Here is an 18,019-nt window from a genome sequence, read left to right as displayed (position 1 = left end):
CATCATTAAGAAAGTGAAAAGTCTTTCAGAGAGGGACAAGATATTTTCAATCCATATAGCTGATAAAAACTTGTATCCAGAATATTTAAGGATTGCCTATATATTAAGGGAGCTAGACACGCTTAAATAAACTTTCCTGGTTACCTGACTGGGGAGTGACTTCCCATAAGAGACTCAGATTTTTTCCAAGGGAGGAAAGGACAGCACAGACACATACCGTCAGTGTTCTGAGAGACCGTGCGATCCTTCACAAAGGCCACGTCTCCCTTCTCAACCAGACACCTGCACAGCAAGGGTCCAGTTAGTGAGGAGGATCAATAGGAGTGAGAGGGAGAGACACCCAGAGGGAACCACCTAGGGGTTCACACCCCCTCCACCAGAGCCACCAGGCACACCTAACACTGACCACATCCACACACACAACTGTAACACCCAACTGTCCCTGGGAATTGGAGGGGAAATGTAATAGAAAAAGAAATCTGCCTGGGGTGCCTGGGTGGCTCAGTTGGTTAAGCATCCGACTTTGGCTCAGGTTATGATCTCATGGTTCGTGGGTTCGAGTCCCATGTTGGGCTCTGTGCTGATAGCTCAGAGCCTGGAGTCTGCTTCAAATTCTGTGTCTCCCTCTCTCTCTGCCCCTCCCATGCTCATGCTCTGTCTCCATCTCTCTCTCAAAAATAAACAAACATTGAAAAAGAAATCTGCTCATTTTGTTTCTATTGTAGATAATAACCCTTGTTTGGTTCCTATTTGAAATACTGATTGGTTTCTCCAGAGAAGATGCTTGTGTTCTCCTATTAACAGGGATATTCAAGAACGGCTCTTTGGTTGGATCAGAACTCACATCAGAGGGGCGCCTGGGTGGCTCAGTTGGTTAAGCGTCCGACTTCAGCTCAGGTCATGGTCTCACGGTCCATGAGTTTGAACTCTGCGTCGGGTTCTGTGCTGACAGCTCAGAGCCTGGAGCCTGCTTTGGATTCTGTGTCTCCCCCTCTCTCTCTGCCCCTCCCCCACTCATGCTCTGTCTCTCAAAAATGAATGTTAAAAAAAATTTTAGAAAACTCACATCAGAGATTAAAGTCAGCATGGAAGACATGATTTTGAAGGAGTCTTTTCACATTCAGATGTCTAGTCAGCTTTAATAAAAGTTAATGTGCACCACTTAGATATGTTTTCATGATTAATCCCCTGAAAAATGTTTCTCTGTGTTTAAGGTCCATTTTTTATGAGAAATGTTGAACATACTAAAAATCAGTTCTATGACATCCAGTCAGTTGGCAATTGATACTAATGATTCATTATCAGGAGCACCTCTCCAGTTTTCTCTAACTTCAGGTCCCTCTATACTTAGCTAGGATCAGTTACTCCCATTCAATTTTCCTAAGCCTTGCCCTATTTCTTTCCTCCCCCCACTCTCCATATAGTCCCAGTCCTGAATAAGCACGATCATCTGCCTCAGGTGTGTCTGTACCTCAGCAGGGAGGCAGACCAGAGACCCTCCCGATCATTAACTTCTCTGGGGCATTCCTATGTTCCTTGCTCTACTCTAGATCTGTGATTCTCAAAGTGTGAGCTGGGATCAGCAGTATAGGTACCAGCTGTGAACCTTTTAGAAATACGAATTCTTGGGCCCCACCCCAGACCTACTAGATTAGAAACGTCTGGGGGTGGGGCCCAGCAATCTGTGTTTTAACAATCTCCCCAGGAGATTCTGTGCTGTAGTGGTGAGAACCACTATTTCAGATAGCCACCTCCCCATTCTATAGAGCAGTGACTAAAATGTTTTCCAAATTTCCACATACTTCTATCTCTCCACATTCCCTCTCCCCAATACTCACTCTGACATGTCCTCCTGCTTCCCAGAGAAAACACAGATAACATCACATGGGCTTTCTTCCAGCCAAATCTGTCAGTCCAAGTCTCCAGTGCTCTTCTCCTGCCCATCAGGCACAGAGAAGAAACAAAGGTCTCCCTCCCAGCAGGTGTCCTCCCCAGGTGCCTTGCATCCCATTCCTGCCCATACTCTCAGGCACTTTCTCATAGTTTTCCTCTTTCTCTTATGCAATTGGAGTCTTTCCCTGTTCCCTGGGCTCTTTTTATCAGCATTTATACTTTTCTTTTTTAAAAAACAATAATCCCTGTTTTGATCCCACATTGCCCTCAGCAATGGGCCTCCCTCCCCGACTCATCCAAACACCTACAAGTAATCATTGCACTTACAATCAGCATCCCTTCTCACCACCCTCACTGACCCCTGCTGGTCAGTTTATGGGATTGACTCACTATTGAATCTGCTCCCACCAGATCCAGGGGCCAGTTCACTATACTCATTTTATCTGGTCTCTCAAGTTCGTCCTTTCCCCAGTTTGAAATGTTATCTCTGTTATAGACCAGATATAATGTGTCCACGTATAAGTGTTGGAAGTCTATTCTCTACCACTGATTTGTCATTTTTGTACATAAACAACTCTGTACTGATCATAATATTGCAGTATTATATAGTATTACAACATAATTTTTATATCTAGGAAAACAAAATTCCCTTTATATAATTTTATTTAAAAATTGACTTTCATTTGTCTACCAAGCTTTAATATTTTGAGAACTGACTCCTTCCCCCATCTCCCCCAATCCACTTGGTCACGGTGGAAGCAGCTAAAACTTTACAATGCAACATCACTGCATGAGTTGTGTGAACTCAAACTTTCACTGGAACTGGGCTGACAATCCCATTTCTTGAGAATTGGGAGAATATATTATAGTCTGTGTTTTACTGCTTCTGTAATAATGTTAATCACAGACATTTCCTTCCATGTAGACTGAAAAATAGAGAAAACCATCCTGCAGGGAAAGACAAAATGAGGCAGATGTGGAGGGGACGGGGGGAAGGGAGAGGGAGAGAGAGAGAAGCAGGGTATGTTCCCTTATGCTAAAAATTAATTCACTGTTTATCTACAATTCTAATTTGGCTGGACATCCTAAATTTTATCTGGCAACTCTTGCCTTATAGTATCTTGGCTGTCTCCTGAGGCTCAAATCTTAGTCCTTACAAGGTGGAAGCTCCTTGGGTTTTTTCACTTGCAACCAAAGGAGTCTTTATTCATTACATTAAAGAAAAAAAATTCAACAAGTAGATAAAATATATAGTATTCTATAGAGTGAAAAGTGCTTTAAAAAAAACCCATAAAGCAAGAAAGGGGGATGTGAAATATTGGTAAGGGCATGTGTGTGTGTATGTGAAATTATAGTGGCCAGGAAAGACTCCCTGATAAATCCTAAAGAAAATGAGGCAACTAGCTATGATATGAGGAGGAAGAATACTCTAAGTGGGAATAAGAGCAAGGACAAAGACACTGAGGCAGGAGTGTGCCTGATGTCTTCAGGGAATAGCTAGGATGCCAAGATGGCTGAAGTAGATACAGCAAGGGGAAAGATGTAGGAGATGAGGTCACAAAGGGCCTTCCCAGGTCATAAAGAGGCCTTATAGGTCAAAGAAGGACCCTAAATTTTACTTTGAGTGATATGGGAAATTACTGGAGGGTTTTAAGCAGAGAAGTGTGATACTCTGATTTATATTCTAACAGAATCACTCTTGCTGATATGTTGGGAATAGACTGGACGTAGGAGGGAGAAGAGGATAGAGCAGATGCCTCCTAACCCTTTAAGAATGTATGATAACAATCTGGAGAGAGATGATGGTGGTTTGGATCAAGGTGATATCAGTGGAGATGGGTGATGAGGTCAATTCTGGTTACCCTTTGCAGGTAGAGTCAACATGATTTGATGAAGGACCAGATATGGAGTCTGAGAGAAAGAAAGTAGACATAAATAGCAGACACTAAGGTTCTGACTTTTTTCCAAAAGGAAAAATGGAGTTGCCTGTAACTGATGTGGGTAAGACTGCTGGAGGTACAGGTTTGGGTGGGAGTATGTGAAATTTTAGAAGCTCAGTTTGGGACATTTAAATTTGAGACAGTGATTAGAAATCCAAGTGGAGATGCCCACTAGGCAGTCTGGAGTTTCATCTGGAGTTCTGAAGAGAACCGGAACATAAGTTTGGGAATTGTCAGCATGTAGATGGATCAAGAGTAGATAAAACCACCAAGGGTGTGAGTATGAACAGAGAAGTCCAAAGACAGAGCCCTGGGGTGCACCAACATGTTGAGGATGGGGAAGTGAGGCGGAACCAACAAAGAGACAGGTGCAATAGCAGGAGAGGGAGGAGGGAATCCAAAGAGTGTGGTGTCCTGGAGCCAAGGAGGAAAATGCATCCATTGGGAGGAAGTGATGGGTGGTACCAATGATACTGGTCTGGTAGATGAAGCAATGCAAGGACTGAAAACTGGTCCTTCATTTGGGGATGAGAACAAGTTGTGTTTCAAGACACAGCTCTGACAATTCCAGTCCTCTGTAATATTATATTAGTGCCAAGGAGACCATCAACCCTAATACCAATGCACTTTCTGATGTAAAAACAAAAACAAAAACTACGTTAGCCTAGGTTTCATGTTCAGTATATAGTGTTGTAGTGGATCTGTGAAAATATGTCATTTATGTACGGCTTATGAAAGAGAAAATTTTGGAGATGGCAGGACAAAGTCATCTGGCAGTGTGACAAATAAAGGGGCCTTTCCTAGAGGCTCACACATTCTCCACACAACCCTGATTCATACAACATGCCTACTGCCTCCAAGTGTCCCGTGCTGCTCAGCACACTTAGAATTAAATCTACCTCCCTGATCAGGTTGATAGGGCACAGAGACATATCCAATGCCTCAGCTCCAGCTCTGCACACCCCCGATCCCCTCTCACCCATGCGCCACCCCCCCTCCCCATCATGGCCTTTTCTGGCCTCAAACACGGCACAATTTGTCCTGCCCCATGCCTGTATCCTTGCTGTTCCTTCTTCCTTAATACTCTTCCTCCAGATTTTCTGAGGTCTGACTCCCTGTCAATATTAAAAACTTTTTTTAATGTTTATTTATTTTTGAGGCAAGAGAGAGAATGTGAGCAGGGGAGGGGCAGAGAGAGAGGGAGACAGAATCTGAAACAGGCTCCAGGCCTTGAGCTGTCAGCACAGAGCCTGAGGCGGGGCTCGAATGCATGTACCATGAGATCATGACCTGAGCTGAAGTTGGACGCCCAACCCACTGAGCCACCCTGTCAATATTTAATCCTCCTTCCTTATGCAATTCCCTTCCCTGTCAATATTTAATCCTCGATTCATACAGTCCCTTCCACTTGCTGTTATCAAAACTGTCCACTACCCAAGTCACTACCACACTACCCCCTTCTGTTCCTTTGTAGCTCCTACCTCAGTCAGGAAGTGATTGGCCCTTCATTTATATTTATTGTCCTACTCTCCTCATGAGAGGAGACAGGGAGCAGGACCTACATGTGTCTTGTTGCTGCCATAACCCCTCTACCTAGACCAGTGCCTGCCACATACTAGGTGCTCAATAACTGTTTCTTGAATGGATGGGGAGCCTAGGAATATCTATTTTTAAAATGTACTCATCAGCCAGATGTAAGAAGCACACGCCCAGTACCCCTCCTCTGATTTTAACCTGAGACTCTGAAAGATTCCATGACTTGTCCACAATCACACAGAAGAAAAGAACAAAAGTAGAAGCATGGCTGTGACCCTGTACCCCTCATTCTTGCCTCTCCTCAGGTGCCCTAAGTCTGGTGGGTCTGCAGAAAAGTGTTCCAGAAAGGAGCTGGACTTGAGTCCTTGGGGCCGGTGGGAATCTACAGTTTTGTTTTCTAATTCTGGCTCCTCTTAAATGCAGTGCCCAGATGCTGGGGTGATAGAAAAGATGAAAGGACAAGAAGTTCACTGGTTGGTGCCAAAGAGAAAGGTGCACAGACACTACTCACCTGAATGCCCCACTGGAGCCATAGTATCCCTCATGGTTGTTGGGAGCACAAGTATGGGCTGGGTCGTTGCCACCACTGCACAGAGCACAGAGACTGGAATCTGGATCAGACCCAGGGGCACAGCTTTGACTGAAGAATTCATCTGTGCAGGAAAACACAGGAGGTCAGCTCTGCCTGCCTATGTTAGAAAGAGAGCCCCAGATTTTATCCCTAGAATTGCCACATTCAGGTGTTTGGTACCATATTATTAGAAATAAGAACCTTATGGAACTAAAAAATAAAGGTTGCATCTAGAGTAAAGGGGAACTGGCTGAAGTTGGGACAAGGGTCTGTGGAATAGAAGTGGCACAGGGCAGAGGTGTGGAAGGACAGACACAGTTGTAATCCTAAGAGACACAACAAAACTGAAAGTCCCAGCTGGTTGAAATTGTCCCCCATTTTTCCTGCCCTCTGCTTCCCTTGCCTTTCCTTAAAAGGTATTCCATCTTGACTCCAGATCCAGGAAGGGGCCTGAGAGACCCAGCTGCCAAGCACTGTGCTGGGCCCCAGGGCACTGTGGTAAGGACGTCACATAGGCCCTGCACTCCGGGAACCCAAGCTTGTGAGCAACAGTCATAATTTAAGTAGCCACACCAGTGAATTTATCCACCTACCCCCACCAACCCCCACTTGCTCTGGGAAAGAAGAATATGGTTCTACACCTGCAGATAAAGGAATCTAGTGCAGACCTGGGAGTCAGGGAGAGGCCTTAAGTAGAGAGATGAAGAATGAATAGGAACAGGTTTTCCAGACAGGGAAGCATCTGCAAAGGCCTTGGGCAGGGGTTGGGGTGGGGAGCAAATGACACAGAAAGGTTAATAGAGGTCGTTGAGCTGGACCACCTACTGCAAGAGTCAGTGGGGAGAAGGCAAGGTCCAGATCCCCTTTTATACCTTTGTGTAGATTTTGTTTTTTATCCTTAGAGAAATTAGGAGCTTCTGAAGGGCTGTAGCAATGGTAGACCAGGTATAGTGGGCAGGATATAGCAGGTCTGCACTTTGCAAAGATTGGTCTGGCAAAAGGATGGATGGAATCCAGGCCAGATGTGGTGTGCAGGCAGCAGGTTACTGTTGTAGCCCAGGAGAGATGAAGGCAGCTTGAACTAGGGTAGCACTAAGGTGAGGGAGATGGTGGTGAGGTGGGGGGGGGGGGGGCGCGGAGAACTGACATCACTGGTGATGGATGGGTACATGCAGGATGACAGCTTGGTTTCCAGCTGGCGCAAGTGGATGGACTATAGAGTCCTCCACCGAGCTAGGCAGCTTTGGAACAGGACCAGGCTCAGCAGAGATGATGCATTCTGTTTTGAGCTTAATGTGCTTTTGAGATATTCAACTAGATAATGTCAAATAGGCAGTTCTGGAGGTCAAGGAGAGATCTGTGCTAGGGATAACAATGTAATAGTTATCAACATATAGACATAATACTAATAATAGTGATAGCAGCAAACATTTATCTACTACTGATTATGTGCCTAGTTTTGTATGTATAGTATTATTTGTTTAGATAGTAATCAAGGCTGTAGGTATGGATATGAGTGCCTGAGGATTGAGTTTAGAGTAGGAGAAAAAAAATTTTTTAAGCAACTGAAACATTTATTAACCAGAATGGGAAAGTGCATTTTGTAGGGGTAGGAGAAAAACCAAACCAGTGTGTTTTCACAAAAGTCAGGAGATAGTGTTGTGTTTTTTTTTTTTAATTTTTTTTTCAACGTTTATTTATTTTTGGGACAGAGAGAGACAGAGCATGAACAGGCGAGGGGCAGAGAGAGAGGGAGACACAGAATCGGAAACAGGCTCCAGGCTCTGAGCCATCAGCCCAGAGCCCGACGCGGGGCTCGAACTCAGGGACCGCGAGATCGTGACCTGGCTGAAGTCGGACGCTTAACCGACTGCGCCACCCAGGCGCCCCAGGAGATAGTGTTTTCAGGTGATTTGAAGAAAGAAGAGTCATGGAGGAATGGAGTGGAGCATGACCTTTCAGCTGAGCAACATGGAGGTCATGGGTAGCCTTGATCAGAGTTCTTCCTTATGCCATGACACAGGGAAGCCAGAAGGCAGGGAGCAGAGGAGTAAGTGGGAGGTGATTGGCTCAGACCTTGCTGTTAAGAAGTCTGGCAGTAAAGAGGTGGAGAAACAAGTCAAAAGTGGGAGGAGACTGCTGAGAGAGGCTGGACTTTTAAAAATGGAAAACATTTGGTGAGTTCAATGTTGAAAGAAATTGTTGGCTATACCAGAGGAAGAAGTAGTAACCAAAAGGGTGAGGCTCTAGGGAAGGGTGTGGGGGAGGGGCCCCCACGCAAAACACAGGTGGAGGGAGGCTGAGTAGATATAGCCATCAGTAGGCCCACAGCTTCGGCAGTGGGATGGTGAGGGGAAATTTTTCTGATCATTTCAATTGTCTCTGCAGCTGAGATAAGTCATCTGCTGAGAAACTTGGTAGATGGGTGTGGGATGGAAATGTGTGGACAGTGAGGACATTAGATAATTATTAGGAAGTGTGGGGGGGGGGGGGGTTGGCGTAGAGACACAGTGGGGGTGCTCATGAGTGCCAGGGGCCCACTGAGGCCAGCAGCTAGAGCATTTCCAGTGGAATGAACTGCTGGGCCCTGTGACTTCTCCAGCCATGTTTAGCTGCTAAGGTGCAGAGGGTGAAGAGAGCAGGGAATGGGCTTTGCATAGGAATGGGATTTGTGAGATGGCAAGAGAAAGCAGGGGACAAAGGGCCTTTTAGGTATTGACAAGAGTGTTGCTAAAATGACGAATATGAGAATCTAAGGGAGATAAGGGTGAAAGTGAAAGATAAAGTGTCCAAGGACTTACTGGTATAGGGTTTTCAATTTTTAAAAAGCAGCCAATCTAGTTTATATGGGAAAACAATACAACACACACACACACACACACACACACACACACACACACACACACTACTCTTGCTCTGTAACCCCAGGCTTGTTCCCCGAGCTAGTGGTAATACATAAAGAAAGGGGTATTTCCCTGATATCTGCCCTTTGGGCCAAGCCTCTCCCCTCAGAAGTGAGGAGGTGAGGAGAAAGGGGAGCACCCATTCAAGCAGAGGTGAAGCTCACCTGTAATGTCTGCCCAGCCCTTGACTCCACTACCCACTTATATCATCCCTTGGCATTCCTTGCCATTGAACTGAATTTCTCTCCTACACAGGCACAGGCCCAAGGAAGGGGCTGCCACACCACCTCCCAGAACATACTTACCAAATTTACAGGACCCAGTTTTGTTGTATATTAAACCCATGGGAATGTTCCAGCCTGCAGAAGTACCAACTGCGGGGTGACAGGACTTCCTGCCTTGCAGGGAGTTCCAGGTGAGGTCGGCACTTGGTTTCTTAACCACTGCCACGACGTAATAACCTTGCAACACAGATACCAAGATGCAATTTCAGTAGCTCCAGGACCCTCTGAAAATGTATTCTAGAGCTGCTACAGTTAGCCCCTCTTGCCACTCTCTCAGGGGAGGGGGAATAGCTTGAACCCCTCACCTTACTTTAGCAGAAGACCCTTCCAATAACTATCATTATTAGGTATGGGGCCAAACAGTCTGACGACTGCTCTCCAGACATGTCTACATGCATGCATCCAGAAATTTTTACACATGTATTTCATACTTTCAGTTTTATCCTGCTATACATTCTTTACTATAAGATGCTTTATCCTCCATCAATGATATATTGTAGGCACCTTTTCGATTCAGCAGAAATAGATACAACTATCTCATTCCGTTTATTGGTTAAATCTAAGTTATGTTCCACTATATGGAAATACCATATTTTGTAATCCTCCTACTGGTGGGCATTTATGTTGTGACCCACTTTGCCAGATTACATATCATCTGCATAAATTTTTATACATATAAGTGTGCACCTGTTGAAATATTTCTGTTGAACGTTAAGTCATAAAGAAAGAGCTTTAATGACTTCTTTTTTAAAGTTAAATCTCAGGGCTCCTGGGTGGCTCAGTCCATTAAGTGGCTGACTTCAGCTCAGGCCATGATCTCATGGTTTGTGAGTTTGAGCCCTGCATCAGGCTCTGCACTGCAGAGCCTTCTTGGGATTCTCTCTCTCCCTATCTCTCTCTGCCCCTCCTCCGCTTGTGTTCTCTCTCTGAAAATAAATAAACTTTAAAAAGAAATAAAGTTAAGTTTCTGATTTTCTAGTTATGACAATATTGTTTTCTCTAATTGTGACAATTTAATCTTCTTCCAAATATTAAAAATTCTTTTCTAATTATATATATATACATATGTATATATACATATGTATATATGTAATTAGGAATATATATATATATATAATTAGGAATATACATATATTCCTAATTATACTGCATTCACTTTCAAAGTAATGCCCAGTGTCTTTGGTGGGAGTAGGCCTTCTTGTCTTGTTCCTGAAAATAATGGGAACACCACTGATATTTCATATATTCCTATCCCAATACTATGTAACTGAATGTGCTTATTGAGTGAGGCCTAAACAGCAAACCTAAATTTATAAGAAGATTAGAATCATAAATCTTCAGAATTAGAAGCTGGTATGGTTCTCCACCACCACTCCGAACCCCTCTCCCCACTACACTCCCTCTCTTGCTGTTGTGATTCAGGTCTCTAAATATTCAAGCCTAGAAAAATTGGAAGTCAACATGGCAGGTGAAAGATCTGCCTTGCCAGTTACTTCCTAAATGACCTCAGACAAGTCACTTCATATCTAGATCCCCAGTTTCTCCTCAGTAGAATGGTGACAATGATACTCATCCCAGGGGCTGATTTAGAGGGATCAGATGTGCTAATATGGGCACATTGTACATTAGACTAGGACGGGGAAGTTACACTGCTGGGTTTCCAGCTACGCTGCTGGTGGCACAAGCAGTACCAGAGTCCTTCTTTCACTGCAACAGATTCTCCCAAGGCCACAGCAAACCCTTGCTTACCAGAATGTGCTCTATTACACCATTCCAGCAGCCAAATACTGTTACAGTGCCTTTCCTGAGGTGTAGCTGTTTCTGCACAAATAGCATCAATTACTGTCATCTGGTGTGTGTGGGGGGGGGGGGGGGGCTTTGGGGTTGATACCTCTCCATCTCTACTCACATCTAACCTTCTCCATCCCAGTCAGCCATCCTGAACTGTCTTCTAAGCATCTTTGTCCACCTGCATTTGCCTATCACTGAAGTTCCTGGCAATGTCAACCATTCTTCAAGCAGAGTTCCTTCTGACTTCACATATTCTCCAATCGATAGATTGCATGGCTGAGAAAAATGCCAGCCCTTAGGGTTGAGGGTGAAGACACAACTCACTGAAGACTGTTAGCCATGAAAGCAGAGGGGGAGAGGGGCAGCATACCCTAGGGCTTGGGTTCTGTTGCACATGAAGGGGAGCTGCTGCAGGGGAGCTGCTTTTGCACCCCAGGCAGCTTGGTGGAGTATGGGCACGGCGGGGCCTCTATGACCCCATTCTTAGCAGGGAACAGAGATGTTGCTGGTGCTGGGGTGCTCCAAGCCCAGGCGAGCATCTGTTTTCACCTCAGGATCCTCTGTCACTGTTGTTGTCAAAACCTAATGTGTATCAGAATCAGCTGGAGGTCTTGTTAAAACACACAACAGTAGCCCCATCCTTGGAGTTTTTGACTCAGTGGATTTGGGGTGGAGCCCAAGAATTTGCATTCCTCATAAGTTCTCAGGTGATGCTGATGCGGCTGGTCCAGGTGCTACACTAGATTGAGAAACACTGCTCCATTTTCCAAGAGTAGGTACTTCAAGGACAGATTCAGACCCTCTCTGCCCTTGTGGAGACACAGATGGGAGAACTTGTCACCTGGTCTACTCTAAAGATGAGGTCAGCTCCTCTGCTATTAAAATCAGCTGGCCAAAAGCTAAAGGGTTGAGCTCATCTTCCTCCTCCTCTTCATTAGAGCAGGTATGACTCTCCTCCTCTCGTGAGGCCTCCACTTGGCCCGGAAGTGCCTGGAACAGGCTCCTGCCTCCTGGCGCAGAGATGGGCAGGCAGCATGTGACAAGGAGCGGGGTGGTGTGTCGGGAAGGGCAAGGGGATTCCAGTCACACTACCTCTTCTCGAGCCCAGGTGCAGGCACTCCCTGGCTGTGCAGCCCTGAGCCTCACTTTCCCCATCTACACAACACGGGATAATGATGCCCACATCCTAGAGGACCGCTGAGAAGGCTAAACGAGAATAGTGCAGGCAGGAGTCCTTTGTTGACTGTAACATACCCTACAAACGGGAATTATTGCTACAGCTTCGTGACGGATTTGCTCCTTAACAATAAGCTGTGGTACTGGCAGCTTCTCCTCATCATCCTTCTGATTTTCTTACAACTCTAATAACTTTGGTTTATTTTTAAGACTTTCCCCACCCTCTCCCCCAACAATGGCCTTTATCTTTGGCCCCAGTGTTACTGATTCTGACTCACCTTCCATGGGTGTATTCACACACCTAGACTCATCCTTAGGCACTAAAAAGAAAAAAAAAAAAAAAACCAAGATAATGGCATGAAACTCTCCTATTACTCAGTCCAAAGTCATGAGCTTCTCAATCTCAAGAGTGAAGGATAAAATTAAGCAGTGTGTCATTGGTTATCAACAAGCAAGTTTCTGTAGGCCTATTTTACCCCTCTCTGCCTGACCTTTGCTATTTGAACATTAGGTTCCACCTCAGAATCTCCCCAACACTCAGGGGGTTACAGAGAAAGAAAATGAGATGCCCTTTCAAGAGGGGCAGAGGCCACTGAAGATCCTGACAAAGATCTTTCTGCATTTGCTATGTGATTGAAATCATCCTGACATCCTTCTTCTCTGCAGAACCCTGGACTGTGGTGGGCAATCATCATATTCTCGTTATGTTGGAGGGGAAAAATCGAATCCATGGAGTCAGAAAACCCTAGATACGGTCTTCATTCTACCTTGGACACATCATTTAACTTCTCTAAGCCTTAGTTTTTATATCAGCAAAATGGAGCTACCATTATTTACTTAGCAGAGTTGTTCTGTATTGAAGAATAATGTATGGTTTCCTGCTCACCGCCTAACCGATGAGGTACTTCATAAATTATATTGGTGAAATCCTCTTTTTCCCAGCTTTATTTTTTTATGTGAAAGGATCCCCACTAAAGAACATGTCCCTGTAGCATCACCCCTCAATCTTCCAGTGCAGCTGGGGTGAGTTGATTTTGGACTAGTAAATTTGGCACAAGTATTGAAGTTCATGTGGCTCAGCCCCTCCTTTCTTTATTGAAGAGAGTGGGGAGAGGTTGGTTTAGATCTTTTCAATGAAGATTTATGACAATATGTGTTCTCCTCTGCCCTCAGCCATGGGGTAAGCCAACAGACCCGTTCTCCTGAACTAGTGGGTAACTCTAACTCAAGGGCAATTTGGCAAGCCCTGCAGCCAGCTCTGTACCATGCCCTCCAATATCACCTTTTAAGTAATAAAGATCTCCTTTGATCTCATTCTGCCTTATTCCTGTATCCATATCTTCATTGGTTCTGACTCTGGGGAAAGAGGATATTATCTGCTAGCCTCTTACATTCCAACAGTAGTTATTATCTCAACAATGAACTAAATCGTTTCTTCATCTTTCATGTCAATGGCCTCGAGGAAATAAAACAGCGAGAGGCACCGCCTCCACTTACTGTAGTTCTCTGCCAGGACAGGCACTAGACCACACTGGCCCGCTATGTAGATGAAGCCTCCATCCAAAGTCATGGCATCAGCCTCTCCTTTCTGAAGAAATAAATCAGTAGCACAAAAGTGAGGCTGTTTCCTGTCTCACTGACCCTCAGAGGTTTTCTGTCTCGTTAGCTTTATGTCACATGTACTTTTGATTAATCAAGACTTCTGCCATATAACCACAGGGTTTAGAAAGCTGGACATGTTGACCCAGGAGCAAGCACCCAACCCAGATCATACTCCCTGGCATCTCTGACCTCTCATTAGTCCCATGTTGAGTACTGGACATGTCCTTAACACATTTTATTTGTGACTGTTACTACTCAGCCATCTACATGGCCAGATTCAGAGACCGTATTTACTAATGTTTCTATGAAACATGTTTTCTTCTCTATGGTGGAGTTCAACTCTGTTCCCATAATCCCATTAGCACTAACTCAGAGCACTAACACAACAGAGACATTCGATAAACAATTTCTCCAGTTAAATAATTCATTAATAGGTTATTATTTAAATCAATGAAATTTTCCAACAGCAGAGCAAAAAATGTATAGATAAGGTCACTGTGATAAAAACACACAGATACATACACATGCTTCGCTTTTGATCTATTAACTGCCTTACTAGAAATTTATCTTAAAACAGTAGCAACTATAGAAACAAAAACTTACCAAGCCCTTACTATACGTCAGGTCCTTTTGAAACACCTTCCAGTGATTATCTCATGTATTGCTCAGAAGATCCAACAAGGTAGGTACTATAATCCTCCCCCTTTTATACATTAGTGAACTAGATCAGAGACAGCTTAAATAATTCCTCTAATAGACAGTCACTAAGACTAAAACATAGTTTCATTCCTTAGCTCATGACCACTAACCCACACAGTCTCCAGGATCTATTTTAAAGGACACATACCTCAAAACTATTCTATATATTTTTTTCATCCATAAAATGGGCTCCTGAGCTTATTGTGAGGATTAAATGAGTTAATACAAGATAAGAGCTCATAAACATACTTGGCTCATAGTAAGTAGCTTCACAAATATTAGCTATCATTACTATTAAAGATACACCCGGAAATACTGAGGTCATAGAACAAAAATATTCAATCCATATTATCTACAATAGCAAAGGATTTGAGAATAAATCAAATGTAGGCATTTATAAATTAGTTAAATAAATTGAGGCTGAAATACTTGGTGGAATATTATGCAGCCATTAAAAACATATTTTAAACAAATATTTCATTACCTAAGAAAGTACACCTTCTGTGCTGACTTTAAATAATAATAACAATAGATAACATTTATTGGCTGCTTACTATATGCTAGGCAATGTCCCGAGCACTCAAATTCATTTAATCTTTGTAACCGACAAATTTAGGAGACTGTATAAATTGCCAGATCTTAATGTACAGGTTATTCCCAGGAAGGCTTACCAAAATACAGATCTTCTTTCTTCAAGAAGACTGTGTGTCTCCTAGGTTTCTGTCAATTTTTTAGTATTTGATTTATAATTTTCTTTTTTTTTTTAATGTTTATGTATTTTTGAGAGAGTGCCAGTGGGGGAGGGGGCAAAGTGAGGGGACAGAAGCGGGCTCTGCGCTGACAGGCTGACAGCAGCAAGCCTGATGTGGGGCTCAAACTCACTAACCACGAGATCATGATCTAAGCAGAAGTCAAAAGCTCAAATGACTGAGCCACCCAGGTGCCCCCTGAATTTATTTTTTCTAATCACAAAAATATTGTCTGCTCTTAGAGAAAGGAAAGTTAATAACAACACAACTTCATAACTCAGAAATTATGTGGTCATGATCTCTGAGTTATGATGTTGTGAATGATTTTATTTATCTTTCATTTCTCTTGTAGCATGTAATATTTTTGGCACCAGAAAAAAGTTAAACTTAATGACTCAAGGACTGAGAAGGCTGATTTGCTTTCATAATCCACACCCTGGGATGCCACCCCACTTCCCAAAGCTCCCAGGACTCCAGAGCTAAGTACCTAAGGAGTCTGGGTCTTGGGCCAGCCTGAGCTGGAGGGGTGCATTGGGTGGAGTTGCATGGGGCTGAGGAGGGGGTGAGGCAGCACACAACAGGTACATCTTAGCCTCATGGCTGACAGGAAGACATATGGGAAAAGGGCAGAGAGGCCATGTATCTGGGTGTCCAAGCCCAGCTGTGGAGGTAGGGCCCTCCTTACCACTATGGCAGCGATGCAGTTCTCAGTGGTCTCCTCCATGGTACACTGTAAGGCGCCACCACTTACAGCACTCCACTCATCGCACTTGACCCTCTCATGGTGGCCCACTGCACACCACAGCACCCTCTGGGAGTCTTCCACACCTAGGACAGGTGGAGAAAAGCCCAGCATGCAAAATAAGTCCTCACATACGTCTGGGAGGTTAGTGCCACTGACTGCAGAATGGCTGCCCAATGGTGTCCTCACTGACAGCAGCAGAGTGGGCATGAGACATCCCTGCTCATTCCCTGCCTATCACCCTCTGGGAGAAATGGGGAACTCAGTACTCAGAAGGAACAATGAAGGCAGAGCAGTCCCTCTCCCTATTGACCTCACCTCCTCAAGCACACCCTTCTGAGGGGAGGCCTTTCTGAGCACCAGCCCAGGTCAGGACCTTCCGGGGTTTTCTCTGACAGGACTGGGTTCTCCCATCCAGCAGCATTCCCTAGTTGGTAGTCATGTGTTATCTTTGGGGTGGGCCTAATTGTTCTCCCCTCACCCAATATCTGCTCACCACAGTATACCCACATCTAACACAGTGGCTTTTGTAGGTGCTCAATAACTATTGGTTGACTAAATGAAGACAAAAATAAGGAAGGAAAGAAAGAAAAAATGAGCCATAGGGATCCAGAGGAAGGCAAGAGCTGAATTAACACCCTCCGACATCCTAGTTTCATTCCTAATAGTGGCAGAGGCCATGTTCCCACATCGGTTTGGGATGTGCTATTTCTCCTGGGCACTGGGAAGGTGACCCTGGTTAATACACAGGACTGAGAACCATCATTACTTCAAACTGACTGTAACCTGAAGGTCTTCAAAACCCTTTTGTGATCTCATAATTCAGGCCTTTGGTGCAGCTCAGCAGAAAATCCCCTCACTAACCCCTGGGAGTTGGTAGCTCCCTTAGGCTCCACGGGCCAGTGAAGGTTGGGTAGGGTGAGGCTTGCAGGCACTGGGAAAACTTCTCTGGCTTTCCTGCTCTGCTGCCCTCCCAGGACCTTACACACCTATCCTTAGACGCTGAATGGCAGCAAAATATTTGTATCCCAGGTATAGCTTGGCATCCATCTTAGGAGGGACTCTTAAAAACCCATCGGTAGCATCTGTAAACAGCAAGTCCTTCCCATGAGGAGAGGCAAAGAGCTGGAATTCTGTTGACTTGTCTTTTCCAAAATGTTCCTGTTCAAAGGATAAAACAAACAGAGAAGGAGGGAGGCTGGCATAGCAAGGGAAAGGGAAAACAAACCCAAAACCAAATAAGGAAAACTGAAAGCGAAAAAACATGAGCACCTGAGAGTAAAGACAAAGCGCCTGGCCCACCAACATCCCTGTGTTTCCTGGGCTTCTCATGTCTCTCTCCAGGGAATACTTTACCCAAATCCCAGCTGGTCTGCCATGTGCGGCTTCAGGGAAACCGCCAGGGGCTGTCCCTCTGAGATTCGCACCAAGAGGTACGGGTTGCTGTATGCCAGGCAGCTGCTCCTCCCCAGTGTCATGTTCCCATGTGACAGGCAGTGAAGGCTGCCTTATTCCTGGCCATTAGTGGCTCTAGTGGCTCTAGTGGTCTTCGTCCTGGAGCGGCTAGTGGTCCAGCACCTGCCACTGAGCCTGGACATCAGGAGTCCTGGGCTCCTCTCCTACCTCAGGCCTACCACTGAAGGACCAGCTGGAAACTTTCCGGCCTCCAAACAATGGAAGGGCCCTTTGCCTACAACTCCCACTAGCTGGCCCAAAGCCATTCCTGACTATTGTACCTACCCCCAAGGTCTTTCCAATGTCTGTCCACTTTTTGCTTTTGCAGTGGCTGTACATGAAATGTGACCTCTGGCAACCTCCTGTACTTCCTAGGGGTACACACAGCTTACTTCCCAGGGCTCAAGAATCTTCCCAGATATACCCTACAAATTAGTTCCTCTGACCTCTACAAAGTACACAATCCAGGTCCCCAAGGTTGTACCATTTCATCTGGTGATAGTTTGTATGTATATTCATCATGTCTCCCATACTCATCTGGGAGCAACTCAAGGGCAAGTCATTGTGCCCTTCATCTCTGAATCCCCAGTGCTAAGCAGGGAGCGCCAAGAGAGAGGGGTCACGGGATGAATAAGGGCTGGATGGGAGAGGCTGCCACCAACACCAGACAGAGAGAAC

General features: G+C 44.9%; 1 protein-coding gene across 1 annotated transcript in view; it reads right to left on the bottom strand.

Moving 5' to 3' along the window:
• Positions 1–18,019, bottom strand: part of LOC115523837 (inhibitor of carbonic anhydrase-like) — a 57,871-nt gene that overhangs the window by 3,256 nt on the left and 36,596 nt on the right. Inside the window, exons 8-14 of the mRNA XM_030330090.1 lie at positions 16,876–17,047; positions 15,830–15,972; positions 13,592–13,682; positions 12,373–12,414; positions 9,149–9,304; positions 5,881–6,022; positions 218–282 (exon numbers count right to left, since the gene is read on the bottom strand). Of these exons, the coding sequence (XP_030185950.1) occupies positions 218–282; positions 5,881–6,022; positions 9,149–9,304; positions 12,373–12,414; positions 13,592–13,682; positions 15,830–15,972; positions 16,876–17,047 (811 nt within the window). The remainder of the gene's footprint in view (positions 1–217; positions 283–5,880; positions 6,023–9,148; positions 9,305–12,372; positions 12,415–13,591; positions 13,683–15,829; positions 15,973–16,875; positions 17,048–18,019) is intronic.

The sequence above is a fragment of the Lynx canadensis genome, chromosome C2 (genome assembly GCF_007474595.2).
Source record: "Lynx canadensis isolate LIC74 chromosome C2, mLynCan4.pri.v2, whole genome shotgun sequence".
NCBI lineage: Eukaryota > Metazoa > Chordata > Mammalia > Carnivora > Felidae > Lynx > Lynx canadensis.
Note: the sequence above shows the minus strand (reverse complement) of the source record. Positions and strands in the feature narration are given on the sequence as shown.